Here is a 14,948-nt window from a genome sequence, read left to right on the forward strand (position 1 = left end):
AGGTGTATCCCTACACCACGGGCATCTGAGGTGAGGCGACCGGTCACCACCACCGTGGTAGGTGGCCCATCTCAGCATAGAGCCTTACTCAAGAAGTTTCCAGCACTTGAGCCCCAAATACCCCAGTCCATCCACTAAATCCACAAATGTCACTAAAAAGCTCAACGGCAATTCTCTCTTTTTAGGGCTGTCTACAGCCTCTCAACCCTGCTGTTCAAGGAGGAAACGGGGTCTCGCTAACAAATTTCTCCTTTAATGAATCTACTAATTCTGCATTGCTGCAAGCTGCGCTCCTGCCTTAAAATTGCTGTAACTATAGGAAAAAAGGATGGCCCCGCTAGATCCAAGAGAGCACGATTCCCAACGGCAAGGGAAGACCCAGGTCACACCTGTATTTCAACAAGAGATTTTATTGGTCCAGCAACTGCAAAATATACAAATTTCTGAAAGGCATACCCTGTTTTTAAGCTGGCACAGCTTTATATCAGGCAATTATTCCAGACATATATACAGGACAGTTAATGTACCACAAGTCCAAAAAAAAAAAAAAAAAACCCAAGTAACTACCCTTCTCTCCAAGCTTTGCAGTATACGTTAAATAAATAAACAGCACTTTGCTATTAAAAAAAATAATAAAAATAATAAATTCAAGTATCAAAGTAAAACAACACAAGAAAAGAAAAAAAAAAAAAAAAATCATTGGTGTGGTTCGACAAGTCCCCTCTCCTTGCTGCCCGCTCCTTGGCTCCGGTTAACCAAAATTCAAGGGGCAGCAAGTCTCCCGGACAGTGGGACAGCAGCCCATCCACTACCCCGCAGCACAAGAGGACCGTTTCACTGCTCGGAGCCTAATTTCCCTCTTGCCTGAAAACCCACCAGATTCCCATTTTGCTTTTTTAATTTAATTTAATTTTATTTTTTTGTAGGACCTACCAAGACTGAGATAATTCCCAGAGAAAGAAATGACATTTCAGGTCATTAGGGTTTGGGGGTTTTTTTGTTGGTTGATTTTTTTATATATATTTTTATATATATATATAATGTATATATACACACACACAAATACACGCAAAAAAAAAACGTCTGCAGAATTACATGTTTACAGGATTGATCATGGGGCAGCCGGACGTCACATGCTTGCGTTTGCCGCCTTATCTTTTCGTGGCAGGAGGAGAAAGAGAAACTCCCCAGGAAACGGGCTGGGGAGACAAGGGACTCGCCCTCCCGAAACACGAGCCCGTCTCAAATTCGGGGGAGAACCGAAAGGGCAGGTGTCAAACACGCAAAGCACACCTGGAGGAGCCTGCCTTTAAGGCAGCTGTTAAGAAAGGAGGGGAAAGGGGGGAAAAAAAAAGAAAAGAAAAAAACACTTTTTTTCAGCTGTACAGGAGGCACTGCGGTTCCCCTTTTCCAAAAAGGGGAGGGAAAAAAAAAAGCCCTAAAGAGAAAGAAAAAACAAATCAGCGTCCACAGACTTTTGCACAAAACTGTAGTGGTTAATTAGCATTTTTAACCCCGTGTCTTGTGGCCTGGGATAGGTCGTGGGGAAAGGATCGCGCCCGGAAAACCCCCTGGGAGCCAGTTATCGCGACAGCTAGTCCCTAAGCCAGCACCTCGCCCCGCATGCCGCTGGCACTGCAACGGCCACGTCGCCGGAGTCTCAGCTTTCCGGCCCAAAATAAAGGTGGCGGCCAGGCTTTCCCTGTTCAAAGGGCAAGACTTGGAAAAACTAAAAGAAAATAAAATAGTTACGCTCCTGCCACAAATAAAGTGCAAAAAAAAACCCCAAGCGCTTTCCAGGTGTACACACATATGCGCACATGCATGTGTACGTATTAAATCAAAAAAAAGAAGTCATGGACAAGTGTCTCTTATTGTGGCTTTTTCTAGTCACACACGAACTTCTGCACCCTAGCAAGACCTCTGGTCACCTCCAAGAGACCTGCACATCTGCAGAACGCATCCAGCTTAGCCTGTCCTGCAAAGACGCCGTGGTCCAAATGCCCCCGAACCTCCTTTTTCCTTTTTGGTTAAAACCAGCAGTTTTTTCTTTGAAGGACTTCATGCAACAGCCTGTTGCCCTCTTTGCGTGCATCTCGCACGCGCTGGTGAGACCAGACGTGTGTATGTGACAGGCTGCAGCGTAAAGGACTGCAGCACAGTGCGTTAGGGGCCTTCTTGAAAAATAATAACAACAACACCAATAATAATAATAAAAAAAATTAAAAGCCCCTTTGTCCCCCCAACCCCATCTTTCTCTGCTAACCCCACACCATTCACATATATACACTCCACCACGGGATGGACCGGTACCAATCGTCTATACAAAAGGAGATTTAAAAAAAAAAAAAAGTCGCCTACGCGTGAAAATTAAATCTGGAAACCTCCCGTGCACGAGAAGCACTTTACAGCTTGCTACGAGAGACCAGCGCGCCGGAGAGGAGAGCGGCGCCGAGCCACGGCCTCAGGGTTCGGGTGGTGAAACCGCCTTCGCCCCACGGGCTCCTCCTCTTCCTCCTCCTCCTCCCATCGCTCGGCGGCCCCGCTCGCTCGCTGGAGCGGCTCGCAGGTGAACGGGTTCGGGGGCGGAAGCAGCCGCGGGCCGAGGAGAGCGGGTTACAAGCAAGCTGCAGAAATGACGATGGGATGGGAGCCGGCGTCGCTGGTGGGCTCAGGACCGCGCCGACCGAGTCACGACGGCTTCTGCGAGTTGTTCATGTTCTGCAAGAAGACAAGAGGAGCCGGGCTGGGTGTCACGTGCAGCGACGTGGACCCCAGCCCGGTGGGGGATGCAGACGCGTCCTTCCCCATGCAAATAAAGAAGGACGGGGAAGACAGAAAGCCACGACACAGGGCACTACGAAAGCATCCACCATGGAGGGAGAGGACACTGTCCACTGAAGGAGAATGATGGGGGAGTTTGGCCAACGCGCTGGGCGCCTCCTCTACTGGCTCCCTACGCGCCGCCTGCGTTTAACCGCGGGGCTGAGATTTGGCACATCCCAAACTCCTAAAAATTGAGCTAAAAACCAAGTCCCCAGCTGTGCCAGGGAAGAGGTCGCCACCTACCCATCCTTGACCATCCCCCCCGTGACACCCTGTGGTGCCCTGCACATAGAGCCATATGGAAAACCACCCACTGCGAAGACGCCTGCACCCCTCCACTACAGGTTCCCACGGCGTCGGGGCACCCAGATGAGACATTTGCTCACGCATGGCAAAGCTGCAAGCCTTGAAGACCACAAAAAACGGAGACAACGAGCTAAAGAGCAAGCGGCACCACCACAGAGAGCGGTGGTCAGAAGGCGAGCATCCACTAGAGGAGATGGCCAAGGAGTCATCATAACAGGGATATTTTCCAATTTGCAAAGCTACAGGAAAGGGGGGGGGGGTGGAAAAAGGACTAGGAAATGACCAGGAAGGTTTCTCAACACTATATATTTATTTTTAACTACCTAAATTGACTCTTTACAAGCAACAGGAATTGCAGCTGGACCCACAACACAGGCTACGAGGCAGAGGGCTGAGCTGCTCTCTCTGCCTTATCTACGGAGACAGGGTCAGGGTTAGGAAAGCCACATGCACCACAGCCATTTACCTTGGAAATATTAGTAAAGAGAAAACTTTGAGAAAGTGACAAACGGGTCGTCTTTAAGCATGAAAAGCGAAGGGGAGAAAAGGGGAAGGGGGGGAGGAGAAATTGTAAATTGGATCGTTGTTAAAAAGCGCGCTTTGGATCGCAGACCAAGCACAACGAAAAGAAACCATCGGTCCCACGGCCCAGCCATCCTCGGCCACTGGCTCCCCGGGAGCTTGAGCCCACAGCCAGGAGGGCTTTCAGGTGTCCCCAGGCTCTGCAGGGGTTTCGCTGGCCCTGCGGCAGCCCGCGGTCAGGGACAGGGGGCTCACGCCACACCGGCTGTGCCCGCTCCGCACTGGGACCCTCACCACCAGCAAAGCCAACACAACACAACTGTAGCCTCCAGCGCAGCTTCATGCTGCCAGAGGTGCAAACTGGAAGGGAGGTAACTTGCACCTCCCTAGACCTCCTCTTGGCTCCCTCAAAAGCAGTCTCTAAATCCAGAGCTAGGTGGATTGAGGCAGGCCCCCAGCAGCTGGGGATTTTAACTTGCTCCTCCAGGCCTACATCTGGGATATGTAGCCATCATCACCTGGCCCAGCAGAGCTCTTTGTCTGCCAAACCGTGATGCAAGTACCTCCCAAAGGCGGTAAACTCAGAGTGCATGCTTTTGGTGTCCCAGCCAGCACTGAGGCATGTAGTGCTTTTTATTACAGCATAGATGGGAAAAAAGGTGGAAGTAGGGATGGATAAAGACACAAAAATACCTTCAAGGCAACCCAAGAAGACCAAAAACTTCATCATGGGTTTTGGCGCCCATGAGCAGCACGGGGAGGAGAGCAGGCATGCATGCCATGCTGAGCAACTCAACCTCTGCATTCACGTGGTAGCAGCAGGTTGCTCTTCCCCAATGTATCTGTGAGCAAAACCCAGTCTGATATTTCTAACCTCCCTTCTTCCAAATTATTTACTCTAAAAGGGGAAAAAACGTGAGGTTCATCAGCTGTTATGTGCAAGTAGGATCCAATTCTGGCCCAGCTGGTTAACAGCTAATCTCCCCATCCTCAGCCCACAAGATGAAACAGGACAGGCATGCATGTTGGCTGATGCAAACCGCTCTATGGAGGGCAAACTGATCCCCAGGCACTGCCCCACCCTCAGCTCAACCCCAGCAGACTGCTGACAACCAGCCAGTGCCTATTAGTTTCCTTCGTAGACTGTGACCGAACCAGAAAAAACAAAAAACTAAAAACAAAACAAAAAAACCTCCATGGCCTTTGAGAAGACATTTGAGCACAGCTTCCAAGGACTGCTGCTTTCTCAACTCAATGATGTAGCATGAATAAAGTCAGAAGGCTCCAAATTTATCCAGCTGTCGTGTGCCTATTTCCCAAGGATTTAATGACACTGATCCAACTCGCTGAAGCCTTGACTGTTCTTAACTTGTACATTAAATGCTCAAGGCTTCTTGCCTCCTGGCTAGAGCTAGAGGAGGACAATGTCCTTGTGTCCAGTCTGCCCAAGCCATCCCAACAGACTATTCCCCAAACCCAGTTTTGGGGAACCACAGATGCAAGGACTCAGGATCAGCCCAAGTCCAAAAATGCACTTCTGCTCCCATGCAGGCAATAAAACCCTGCCAGGCGCTGAAATAAAAGTGAATAAAAGGAAATCTCTCTGGTGCAATCGCTCATATATACAACCAGGAGTCCACAGGATGAACAGACCATCTGGGTCCATCACCTACATTACAAAGGGCTGTGCAAAGGAGACAACTCAATGAAAATCCACTAGCATCTCCCATGCATTGGCTGCCAAGGGAGAAGGCAGAAAATTTAGACAGTGTTGATAGAGGGCAGGTGATAATTTGCTTGATTTCCCAACACAACCAGGACATTTTATCAAGCCAGGATACAGAGGTTGGACAAAGCGACACCCATAGTCTCATCTTCATCTTTCCTAATGCATATCCAAATTCCACACTCACACACAGATGTATTAACTCAAAGTCCATGCCCCAGCCCAGTTTCACAGCAACGACAAAATAACCAGTGGGATGGCAAGAGATATAGAAAGTGGGTGGGAGGGGGATAAGACGCAAGAAGGTACTTACAGGCATGCCTTCCCTAGTAAAGGCTGTAAAGAGACAGAGAGAATGGAAAGAGAGGTGTCAGTAACACAGCGCAAGAAAGGGCAAAAGACATTTGACATCCGCGCGGGGCACCCGAGCAAAGAGCATTTCCAAAACCTAAGCTGGTGGAGGGTTAGTTAGAAGACTCCACCAGCCCAAGCAGAGGCCCCCAAAGCCAAGAGACAAATGAGCTGCCCCATTTAGTGATAGCCAAGATGGAAATGTTAATGAAGACTGCCATTGAGCAGAGCGGGCAATGCTCACAGCAGGTTGGAGGAGCTCTAACGAACGCAGCATCCTTCCTAACCTGCCCAGGGGCCTGGCCAAGGAGGGGGCAAGAAGACACCAGACAATACAGACAACAGGGCACTTGAAGGGACAGGCCAGACAGCAAGATCCAACAAGCAGCTAGTGGGAAGGACAGCATGGTGACGGGATTCCTATATACCTAGAGCTGCTCAGAAGGCCTTTAGAGGTATCATCCCAGCTCCTCAGCTAGGAGAGGGAAGGGTGTTTTGTTCCTGGAGAAGTGGGCACCAAGCAAGGTTTGGGCCACATCCCTTCAAAAATGGTCAGAAGAGGAGAGGACACACAAGCGGACCCTGCAAGGAGCAGCTGGCTCCCACCAGGCAGGGTTGCAAACACACAGCTAGTCAAATCCATTCGGCCTAAACAGCAGCTATCCACAGAGGCTGCACCCAGGGCCACAGGAGGTGACAGGGCTCCCCGTGCCCAGCGCTAGCAAAGACGGCTGCTGCTCATTTTTGGTTTGTTTTGCCTAGTGCTCCAGGAAGGAGGAGACACCTCCAGGCAAAGATGGGTCCTGGCAGCTCCTTCTCAAGGGAAGCACAAGAACATTTGCTTTATTGCAATACCTAGGACTATGCTGGGGTTGGAGCAGAGCCGGGACAAACCCTTTAGTCTTGCCTGCTCCAGGGGAGCAATTCCCCAGGGACTGACACCCCAGAGGTCAGACGGGGGATGCAGAGGAACCCTTTTAAATTAAGGCAGTTGATTCAGCCCAGAGCTTTGGGGCTTTGCGATGATCTCCAAATCCAAGAGAGGATTAACAGTGCCAACTCACTCGGTGCTCCCGAAGCCAACCCAGCGGGGGGACAGCAGCCATGGGAGCAACCATGATCGATGCATCTCAGAAACAGCAGCACAGATGGAAACAAAGTGAAAGCCGCTCCCCAGATTCAGGAGCGACAGGAAGACGACAAACAATAAACAACAAGAACAACAACAAAAAAAAGAGAGTTCAACTAACTTGTCCCGGCAGCTGCGTGGGCACTTCCTGAGGAACACAGCCTGGCAGGGCGGAAGAAACAGCCACATGCTCCTCAAAGCTGTTGATGCGAGGTTTTTTGGTGGGCTCTGGGCTTGCTAGAGGGGTAACGCTATTACGTCTCATGAGCGGGTTAGGTCCCTTCTTTGCTTCCTAAATTAGAGTGAGACAAAGAAAAAAATAAATAAATAAAAAATAAAATAAAGAAAAGGGAAGAAGGCGACAGTTAAAGAAAAAAAAAGAAGCATTTTTTTTTTGGTTGTTTTCCTCTTTAAAGCAGCCTCTACTTTTCCCCCACAATCGCTGTCGACGTGCAAAGGGCAACTTGGATGCATTGAAAGGCTCTGGACACCGAAAAAAAAAAGCTGATGAAAAAGTTCAAGAATGCAGCATGATTTCCCAAGAAGGGGAGTGAAAAAAAGGCCCTGCACTCAGAATGAGATGAATTTTCTCCTCTCCTGAGTCTCTGCTCACAAAAAATTAAGTATACATTACTAAAAAAATGTAGTAATAGTAAAAGGCCATGACTTAGCATGACAGAGAGACGAGAGCAAGATGTGCCCATCGGTCTTTTCCTCCAAGCCATTCCCTCTGACTCAGGGAGAGGTGTGAAAGCAAGAACAGGAAAGATGAGCCAGCCCGGGCTAGCAAGAAGGACTCGGGAAATCAGACAGAGTAGCCAGTGAGGGTTGGTACCACAAGAAGCTCAAACTCAAGCAATGGGGGATGGAGGAGCAGTGCCTTCAAAGCTAAGCAGAGGAACCGAAGCACTTTACACATGTCTAGCTCCATCCTAACTGCACCATGTGAGTCTCTTGCCTCCCTGAGCTCTGGCAGGAAAGGAAGGAGTCAATGGCCCAAATGACAGGAGGAAGGATCGGCTTCCTCCACAGGGAAGGAAAGGCGGCCAAGATGCTACTGTCCGCTGAGGTTAGCAAGCAAAGAAAAGAAGTTGCTCCAAAAGGGGACAGGTCTGACCGTTCACCACCCAGCTGGGCACACATCACCACCACACACAAGCCAGAGAGGGCACGGCGCCTTGTCCCTGCTGCATCTTAGCCCGCAGGACACCAGCCCCGCCAGCGTGGGCCCCAGAGCCATGTGCCTTCCCTCAGCTCCTGGCACCCTTCCTGCAGCAGAGCTGTCTCCTTGGTGGCCTCTCAGCCCGACCACCACGCAGGTGTCCCCCTGCTCTGGCCTCAGAGCTTGTGGCAGTCACGCACAGCGCATGAACCCTACATTACTGGGGGTTTCATCCCCTTCCTCAGCGCTGCGCAAGCACGAGGGATCTCCTTCCACCAGCGTCCATCAGCCCTGCATATCTACCCCCACTGCAGAACGGCACTGAGGTAAACACGCAAAACCACGGGCAAGAGAGAAAAAGCGAGAAGGCAGAAATACTTCAGTGGGCTGCTGGCTCTGGATGCTGCTAGTCTGCTGGAAGACCTTGGAGAAGTCACCTTCTCCATCCATGGCTCCAATCCCACTCAGAAGAGTGGATGACCGTACAGGCGAAAGTCAAAGACCAGGAAGGATCTTGCTGCAGGATCAGCTTTAATCTGGGCAAACACACCTGGAAATCAGGCATGTGCCACAGTCCTTTCCCCCTGTAAAACCCTTGATCGGCTGCATCTTTGTGGGGTGAGAACCTGTTGGATGCTCCAGTTCTCCAGCAGCACTTCTGAGCCTCTAGCTAAGCAGTTCCCCCCACCATGGCCACCCCCAAGTATTCCTCATTGCCATGTGACCATAGGGGAAAGAAGGCAGACCAAGGCTTGGCTTTGAGGAAAAGCAACACTCACCTCTGACCGTTCCCTGTGGGTGTTCACGGCTTCAACGTTCAGAGAGATGGACTCCACCCGGCAGCCTGCAGAAGGGAGCATATGGAGACAGAGAGGGCATCAACAACTCAACAGTCACCAGATGCTACGAAATGCTCAAAGCCAGACCTCTGCCCATCTCCCAGAGGCAGCCTGGATTCGGATATGAGGTGCAAGTCAAGTACCTCAACATGTCAAGGAGAAATGCCCACTTACCATAGGCTACTGGGGTCAGCTTCAACACTGTGTGAAGGGGACATTTCAGGTAGGGCATTTCATCTGCAGAGAAAGCAAAGCAGGTGGGTTATCCCATGCCCACTCCCACAGCAGGCTCAGACACCTTCCTCCTCAGCACCTATGGCTACCCCCTATCAAGAAGAGATGCACGCTCCAGACCCTGCACAGACATGCATACATCTCATCCCCTCAGAGCTCTACCACCTACCCACCAGTGGGAACATTCTCCTGCCTGGGTAAAGGGAGCTCACCTGCACTCTTGTCAAGGAAGTAAGCCAGAAGACAACGCATGACAGCCTGGTGACAGATCACAAGGACGTTCTCTTGTCTCTCCAGCTCCATGATGACCGGCTCTAGACGCTGCACTAGATCTTGGTAGGACTGAGACAGAAGGGCAGGGGGATGGACATAAAAATTAGGAAAACCAGGACCTTACAAGAAGCGATGACCATTGTCCTGGTCCATCTATCAATTTCATCCTTTTGACTAAACCAAACCAATGCAATTACTGCTAAAAATGAACAAATTCAACAAAGCCTCAATTTTGGGCCACTCTGGTATGTATCTATTTTTTCTAGTCAGGGGAGAAAGAAGCTATTCATGTCTGAACCACAGTCCCAAAGAGTCTATCAAGGTAGGTAACAACTGCACCCAGGCTTAGACATATTGTCTCTCCACGGTCTTGAAATCTGACTTTCTACAGGATTTGTAAGTTCTGAAAAGCCTGGAGCATTCTGGAGATCTCCAGTGTTTTGAAGGGCTAAGTTAATGAAGAACCATCAAAAAAAAAAAAAAAAAAAAGATGCCCAGAGTCAGTGTCAAACACCCTCAGACTTTCTCCTGTTAGGCGCACTGTCACTAGGATGTCTCCAAACATAGATATTTGGGAAAAATCAATATACACAGCTTTTAATTCAAGGATAAAAAGCCCAATACACAACCTAAGGTATCATCCAGAACTGACATCAATTAACACCTCATTGATTCACACTCCAAAAGCAGATCATGTTCCTCATGTCAGGAACAAATGGAGATACCTCCATCAACCTTCAGCAAATGACACAGAGAGCAGGGCTAGAAACCACTCCTTTGGAATGAAAGAAAATGAAACCCGGGGCAACACAGCACTTTGAGTGGACTAGAAACCTCCAGAGGACCCTTCCAACTAATTTTCTATTAAATCAATAGGACAGTTTGTTAAATGATGCATTTCTTAGAGATCTTCCCCTCCCATGACCTCACATGAGCTGAAAGCAGAAGGCAAATGAGCACCCTGACCCTTCTTGACTGTAGTTTCTCAGAGCACCTGTTTCTCCCTCTGCTCCCCTAGTCTGGATGTAGAAGACAGTGTGAAGACAAGAAGGCCATGTTTTAAGTCAAAGTCACATCTCCAAGGGTCTCCTTGCAGACCTACCTCCCCAGAAGGATAGCGGTAATAGTATTTATCCTGATCACGTAAAGCAAATTCCTCTGGATGCTGCTCCTTGATCTCTTCATACGTCATTTCTTCGCACACACCCTGCCGGGATAGGATAGCTGTGAGGTTACTGACCACGTTCAGATCAACTGGTGCTGACCCACACAGCATTCAACCCTTCTCCCAGGCAAACTGCCTTTAATCCTCTCAGTACTCAGCAATAGAGCAGTGCCATGCAGAAATCATTATAGCCAACATCTTGGAGCATCTGCATAAGGTAGAGCTAAGACCAGAAGTCAAACTGCAGGTACTAGAGAAGAAAATGTTCCCTTTCTCTTTCCCTAAACCCTCCCCAGGTGGTGAGATTTAGGCAAAAATGAAGAAACCAGTGCTATTACCCCCTCTGCCCAATCAGCATGATCTAGCTGTTCCTACTGTAATCAAAAGTGCTTACAGCATCTATTTCATTGAGTGCCTTCCACTGCTCGTAGGGCAGCTGGAGAGCTTCTGCCGTTTGTATTGTCCTCTTTAGTTGGCTGGTCCAGACTTTGAGGTCCTTTAGGTTCTGCTCCTCAACAAACTCGTTCAGTGCCAATGCAAACTGTGGGACACAAAGAAGAGGTTGATTTCTGATCCACAGCTTCCCACTGGGCCTTCCTCCCTCCTTCCTAGCAAGTGTTTCCTTCTCCAGGACCTCTTACTCTTTCCAAAGGCAGACATATTGGCCTCACGCTGCAAGGTGCATAGCAGCTTCACACATACGGATCCCCAAGGGCCACACACCTTCTCACTATTGACTGTCATATGGGCTTAAAGTGTCTGCACTATGGTAGGATCGGCTGAGTTCAGGACAAATTCAGGTTGATTGGGTCAGAGATAGATTCCTTGGTTTTGCAGCATGTCCTACTGCTGCATTTCCCAGAAGCAGCAGGAGGCACAGTTGTTCCAGCTGTACTGCAGCAACACCCAGCCAAACAAGTTGGCAAGCAACAGACTGATGAGAAGCTGACCTTTCAGCAAATATGCTGCTTGCATGAGCCTAATCTACTGATAAAGTAGATTGAGGCAGTTTTGAAGATCATGGCAAGCAGGAGGATGCAAAGTGAGGGCTGACTGTCCATGAAAGTTGTGATGAGACCCTGGTCAGCCAGAAAAAGTAGATCTCCATAACAGCTAAGAACTTATAAGGAGTGACTGCCAGGGTAGGAGATCAGAGAGAATGGCAGAGGAGAAGGTCGTCACCTCATGCCATCAAGCAACAGCACCAGGATCAAGAAATAGCACCACAACTTGGACTCTCCTATGCTGATACGGAAGACCCTAGACCTCCTTTAACCATAGTTTTGCTTATTTGTAATAAACAGAGCTAATTTGATGTATCCTGTAGTATTTGATAATAGTAACACCTCAGGTGACTCCATCTTTGCCACTCTATTTGGGCTTCAAAATGATATGGAAAGCCAAAATAACTATTCACCTTTCCTGGAGCAGCTCCCTTGCCCATCTCATTGATGAAGTGATTTGTGAGCAATCTGAAAGCATCATCTGAGCTGGCTAGCCCTACTGAAGAGTAGTGGCAGTCCTCAGTGGGCATGCAACAGGGCACAATGCATCCCACCCTGCCTGCTCTAGTTCTGAACCAATGTCTGGATCTAAACCCAAGCAGTGAAGATACTTCTGCCCTTCTCTCCTAGGGAGGTCTGCAGCCCAGCCTCTGTGAAACAGTTACATGCAGGCATACAATCAATGTGAACACCTGGAGCATCTTGGTCTGAGGCCAGGCTCAAGCCCAAATTTAACCAGCCCTGTAGACAAACCCCCCAAACACCCCAGATGGCATCAAAGATGCTCTTTGCCCAATGCATGGCATCTCCTATAGCCAAATCTCTCCTAGAAGCCGCAGGGAAATAGTCCATTCCCCCTTACCTTTTTGCCCCTGTTAGAGAGCCCCGAGTCACCTCCAATCTTCCCCTTGAGGTTGAACTCGCTCTCGCCATGCCGACAGAGATAAATGGTGCGGGGCTGGACATGGATGTTCATTAGGTAGTAAACGATCCTGCTTTGGATGTGATCCTGAACCCTGTTGACCAGGAACCGCCGGCCAACATCGATGACTTTGATGAGAGAAAGTTCCCTAGGGAAAGCACAGCAAGGGTTAGGGAGATGTGAAAGGGAAAAACAGAAAGAAGGAAACACCACGCTCAAAAAACAGCCTTGTGAGTCATCTCAGCCAATATAATCACCCAGATAAAAGGATTTCCTGCAGACAATTTTCAACGGGAAGCCAAGAGGTAGTGGCAACTCACGGAGGGCTAAGTAACATCAGTGCAATTGCCATTTCTTCTTGCAGCAGTAAAGGGGATTAAATAAGCCTAGCAGGTAGTTAGTTCCACCCCAGGATGGGGCAGCATCTCCTGAGCAGGACCAGGATCACCCACATAGGGCACACAAGTTGAGACCAGCATTTCTAGGCCCAGAAGACCCTGGGAAGATTTGGATGCCTGACTCCCTGGCATAGGGCTGGGGAAAACAGAGTGGCATTTTCAAGTCTCGGAGAAAGAAGCCTGAATTTACAGTGAGATTTGGCTCAGACATTATTCTAGCACAGTCACGTATTTGAATAGGAAGTGAAACGTAGCTCCAAACTTCATTGCTGCTTTACTTGGGAGACAAAAGGCCTTCAAAGCCAGCCTGTTTGGAAGTCAGCAAAGTTTCTTACCGATCATAGTCATCCGGGTCAAGTGGCTGGTAGCTGGCCTGGTAACAATTGATTCTCTTCATAAAGTCCTCCATGGCATCGGTCGAATTACAGTCCCGGTAATCAGGGCTGGACAACTTCACTTCCTGCAGCGGGGGAGAAAGCACACCAAAAGGAGCCGTTAGGAAGATTTCCAAAATGGGCAGGGAAGGCTGTCGCCCCGTCTGTGGCTCACAACAATCCTACTATGCGAATATCAGGTTTCAAAGTTACGCCAAGTCTCGGCTATCGGCTAAGCCACTTTACATCATTTATAGAGAGACGGAGAAAAAGCAAACTAGACCCAAAGCTAAGCGCAAGATGAGCAAACCTGATATAACTCATTGCATTTCTGGTATAGAAGATGAAAAGTGCATGATTTTAGAAGAGACATTTGTCCTCTGCCTTGTGAGTGAAGACAGCTCCCAGCAGTTACAGGGCAACCTGGCTGTGCCTCGGTTTCCCATCTGAGGTAGGAGGATAACAGCATTTGACCTCCTTCCATGGGCGATTTGCTTCAAGATAACTGGGGTGAAAGACGCTAGAAACGAGCAATACGAATATCCAGAATCCTCCTGGGCGAAGCTCTGACTGAACTATTTTAACAGGTTGTTTTTGTTGAAGATTGGGGTTTGAGCAGCAACAACGTTACACTTAGTAACTTCATGAGCAATCCGGAAGCCAATGGGATAACACAACCAAGCGATGTGTGCAGCACTGCTCCAGGCCTACAGCGTATTTTCTGCACTGATCCCAGCACTAAAAACACCCTTCAGTTGCAGTGCCCTGCGAAGCAGAAGCCTACGCGCAGCTAGTAGTTCATTCTCTCCCCCTTCAAGCACTAGTTGCTGTCAAAGAAAGGGATTAAATCCTGCAAAAATCCAGCTTCGGGGTGTTTCAGAGAAAGCAGGGGGGAAAAAAATGATATATCAAAACTGAGCATTTTATTAGCATCAGGAAGAGGATCTTGTGTGCAGACCTCCAGCAAGCTGGTAGCTTGCCATGGGGCATCAGCTACCAGCAGAAGCAAATGCCATGCTTTAACCTCCTACCCTGGGTGCCCACGGTGGAGCTTGTCCTGGGGCAGGAACAAAACCCAATGAAACCCATCTCGCAGGCTTTGGGGATCTTTCAACACATTCCCAGACACCGCAGAACAACTCTCAGAGTTCAGATGTGCAACTGGATATAAGACTAGAGCACAGCCCAATGGAGGAAAGGACTTTCATGAAGGTTAGTTATAACTAAGTAGACCAATTAGCTTCTATCTGCCCTAGCCAAGTCTACCAAGCAAAGGGACATTGCTGATGGTGGGAGATCAAAGATCCAGCATCTCCCAAAGGAGTCCGCAAAGCAATGTTCTATGTTGCTTTCCCAGTCAAGCTTTCAGCTAGTGGCAAGAAACCTCCAAGCTTGGCTGATGTTCTTCTCCAAGCAGACCCCAAATACATTTTGAAACACTATGTCTCCAAAAACACTAAGTCTGACTACTCTCCGATGGGATTCAAACCCCCTAACCACACCCATCACTTCCAAAAATGGGGACTTTGTGGTCACTGAAGCCTACTGCATGCATTTCTCTCCTTGATGTTAAGTTACACATCAACATGTAACCTAACAGAGAGCATTGGAGGCTTCTGGGGAAAGGCTCAGACAGCTTTCGAATTTATTACATCCAGGTGGCCCTGGGTCAAGGGAGATAAGAGCTTCTTTCTCATTCTAGGACAAATAAATCATA

At 48.9% G+C, this 14,948-nt stretch overlaps 1 protein-coding gene across 7 annotated transcripts in view; it reads right to left on the reverse strand.

Moving 5' to 3' along the window:
• Nucleotides 1–394: 394 nt before the first annotated feature.
• The window catches only part of PFKFB3 (6-phosphofructo-2-kinase/fructose-2,6-biphosphatase 3), a 44,319-nt gene continuing 29,765 nt past the window's right edge, over nucleotides 395–14,948 (reverse strand). For 2 of the 7 annotated variants that reach the window (XM_067317473.1, XM_067317451.1), the window contains exons 7-16: nucleotides 13,193–13,317; nucleotides 12,400–12,607; nucleotides 10,928–11,074; nucleotides 10,471–10,575; nucleotides 9,308–9,437; nucleotides 9,036–9,098; nucleotides 8,802–8,866; nucleotides 6,982–7,152; nucleotides 5,694–5,716; nucleotides 395–2,721 (exon numbers count right to left, since the gene is read on the reverse strand). In XM_067317473.1, coding sequence (XP_067173574.1) covers nucleotides 2,715–2,721; nucleotides 5,694–5,716; nucleotides 6,982–7,152; nucleotides 8,802–8,866; nucleotides 9,036–9,098; nucleotides 9,308–9,437; nucleotides 10,471–10,575; nucleotides 10,928–11,074; nucleotides 12,400–12,607; nucleotides 13,193–13,317 — 1,044 coding nt within the window. In that variant the 3' untranslated portion in view covers nucleotides 395–2,714. Of the gene's footprint in view, nucleotides 2,722–5,689; nucleotides 5,717–6,981; nucleotides 7,153–8,801; nucleotides 8,867–9,035; nucleotides 9,099–9,307; nucleotides 9,438–10,470; nucleotides 10,576–10,927; nucleotides 11,075–12,399; nucleotides 12,608–13,192; nucleotides 13,318–14,948 lie in introns of those variants that run through there. The other 5 variants (XM_067317458.1, XM_067317484.1, XM_067317466.1 and 2 more) reach the window with 4 other exon arrangements.

Source organism: Apteryx mantelli, chromosome 1, assembly GCF_036417845.1.
Source record: "Apteryx mantelli isolate bAptMan1 chromosome 1, bAptMan1.hap1, whole genome shotgun sequence".
Lineage (NCBI taxonomy): Eukaryota > Metazoa > Chordata > Aves > Apterygiformes > Apterygidae > Apteryx > Apteryx mantelli.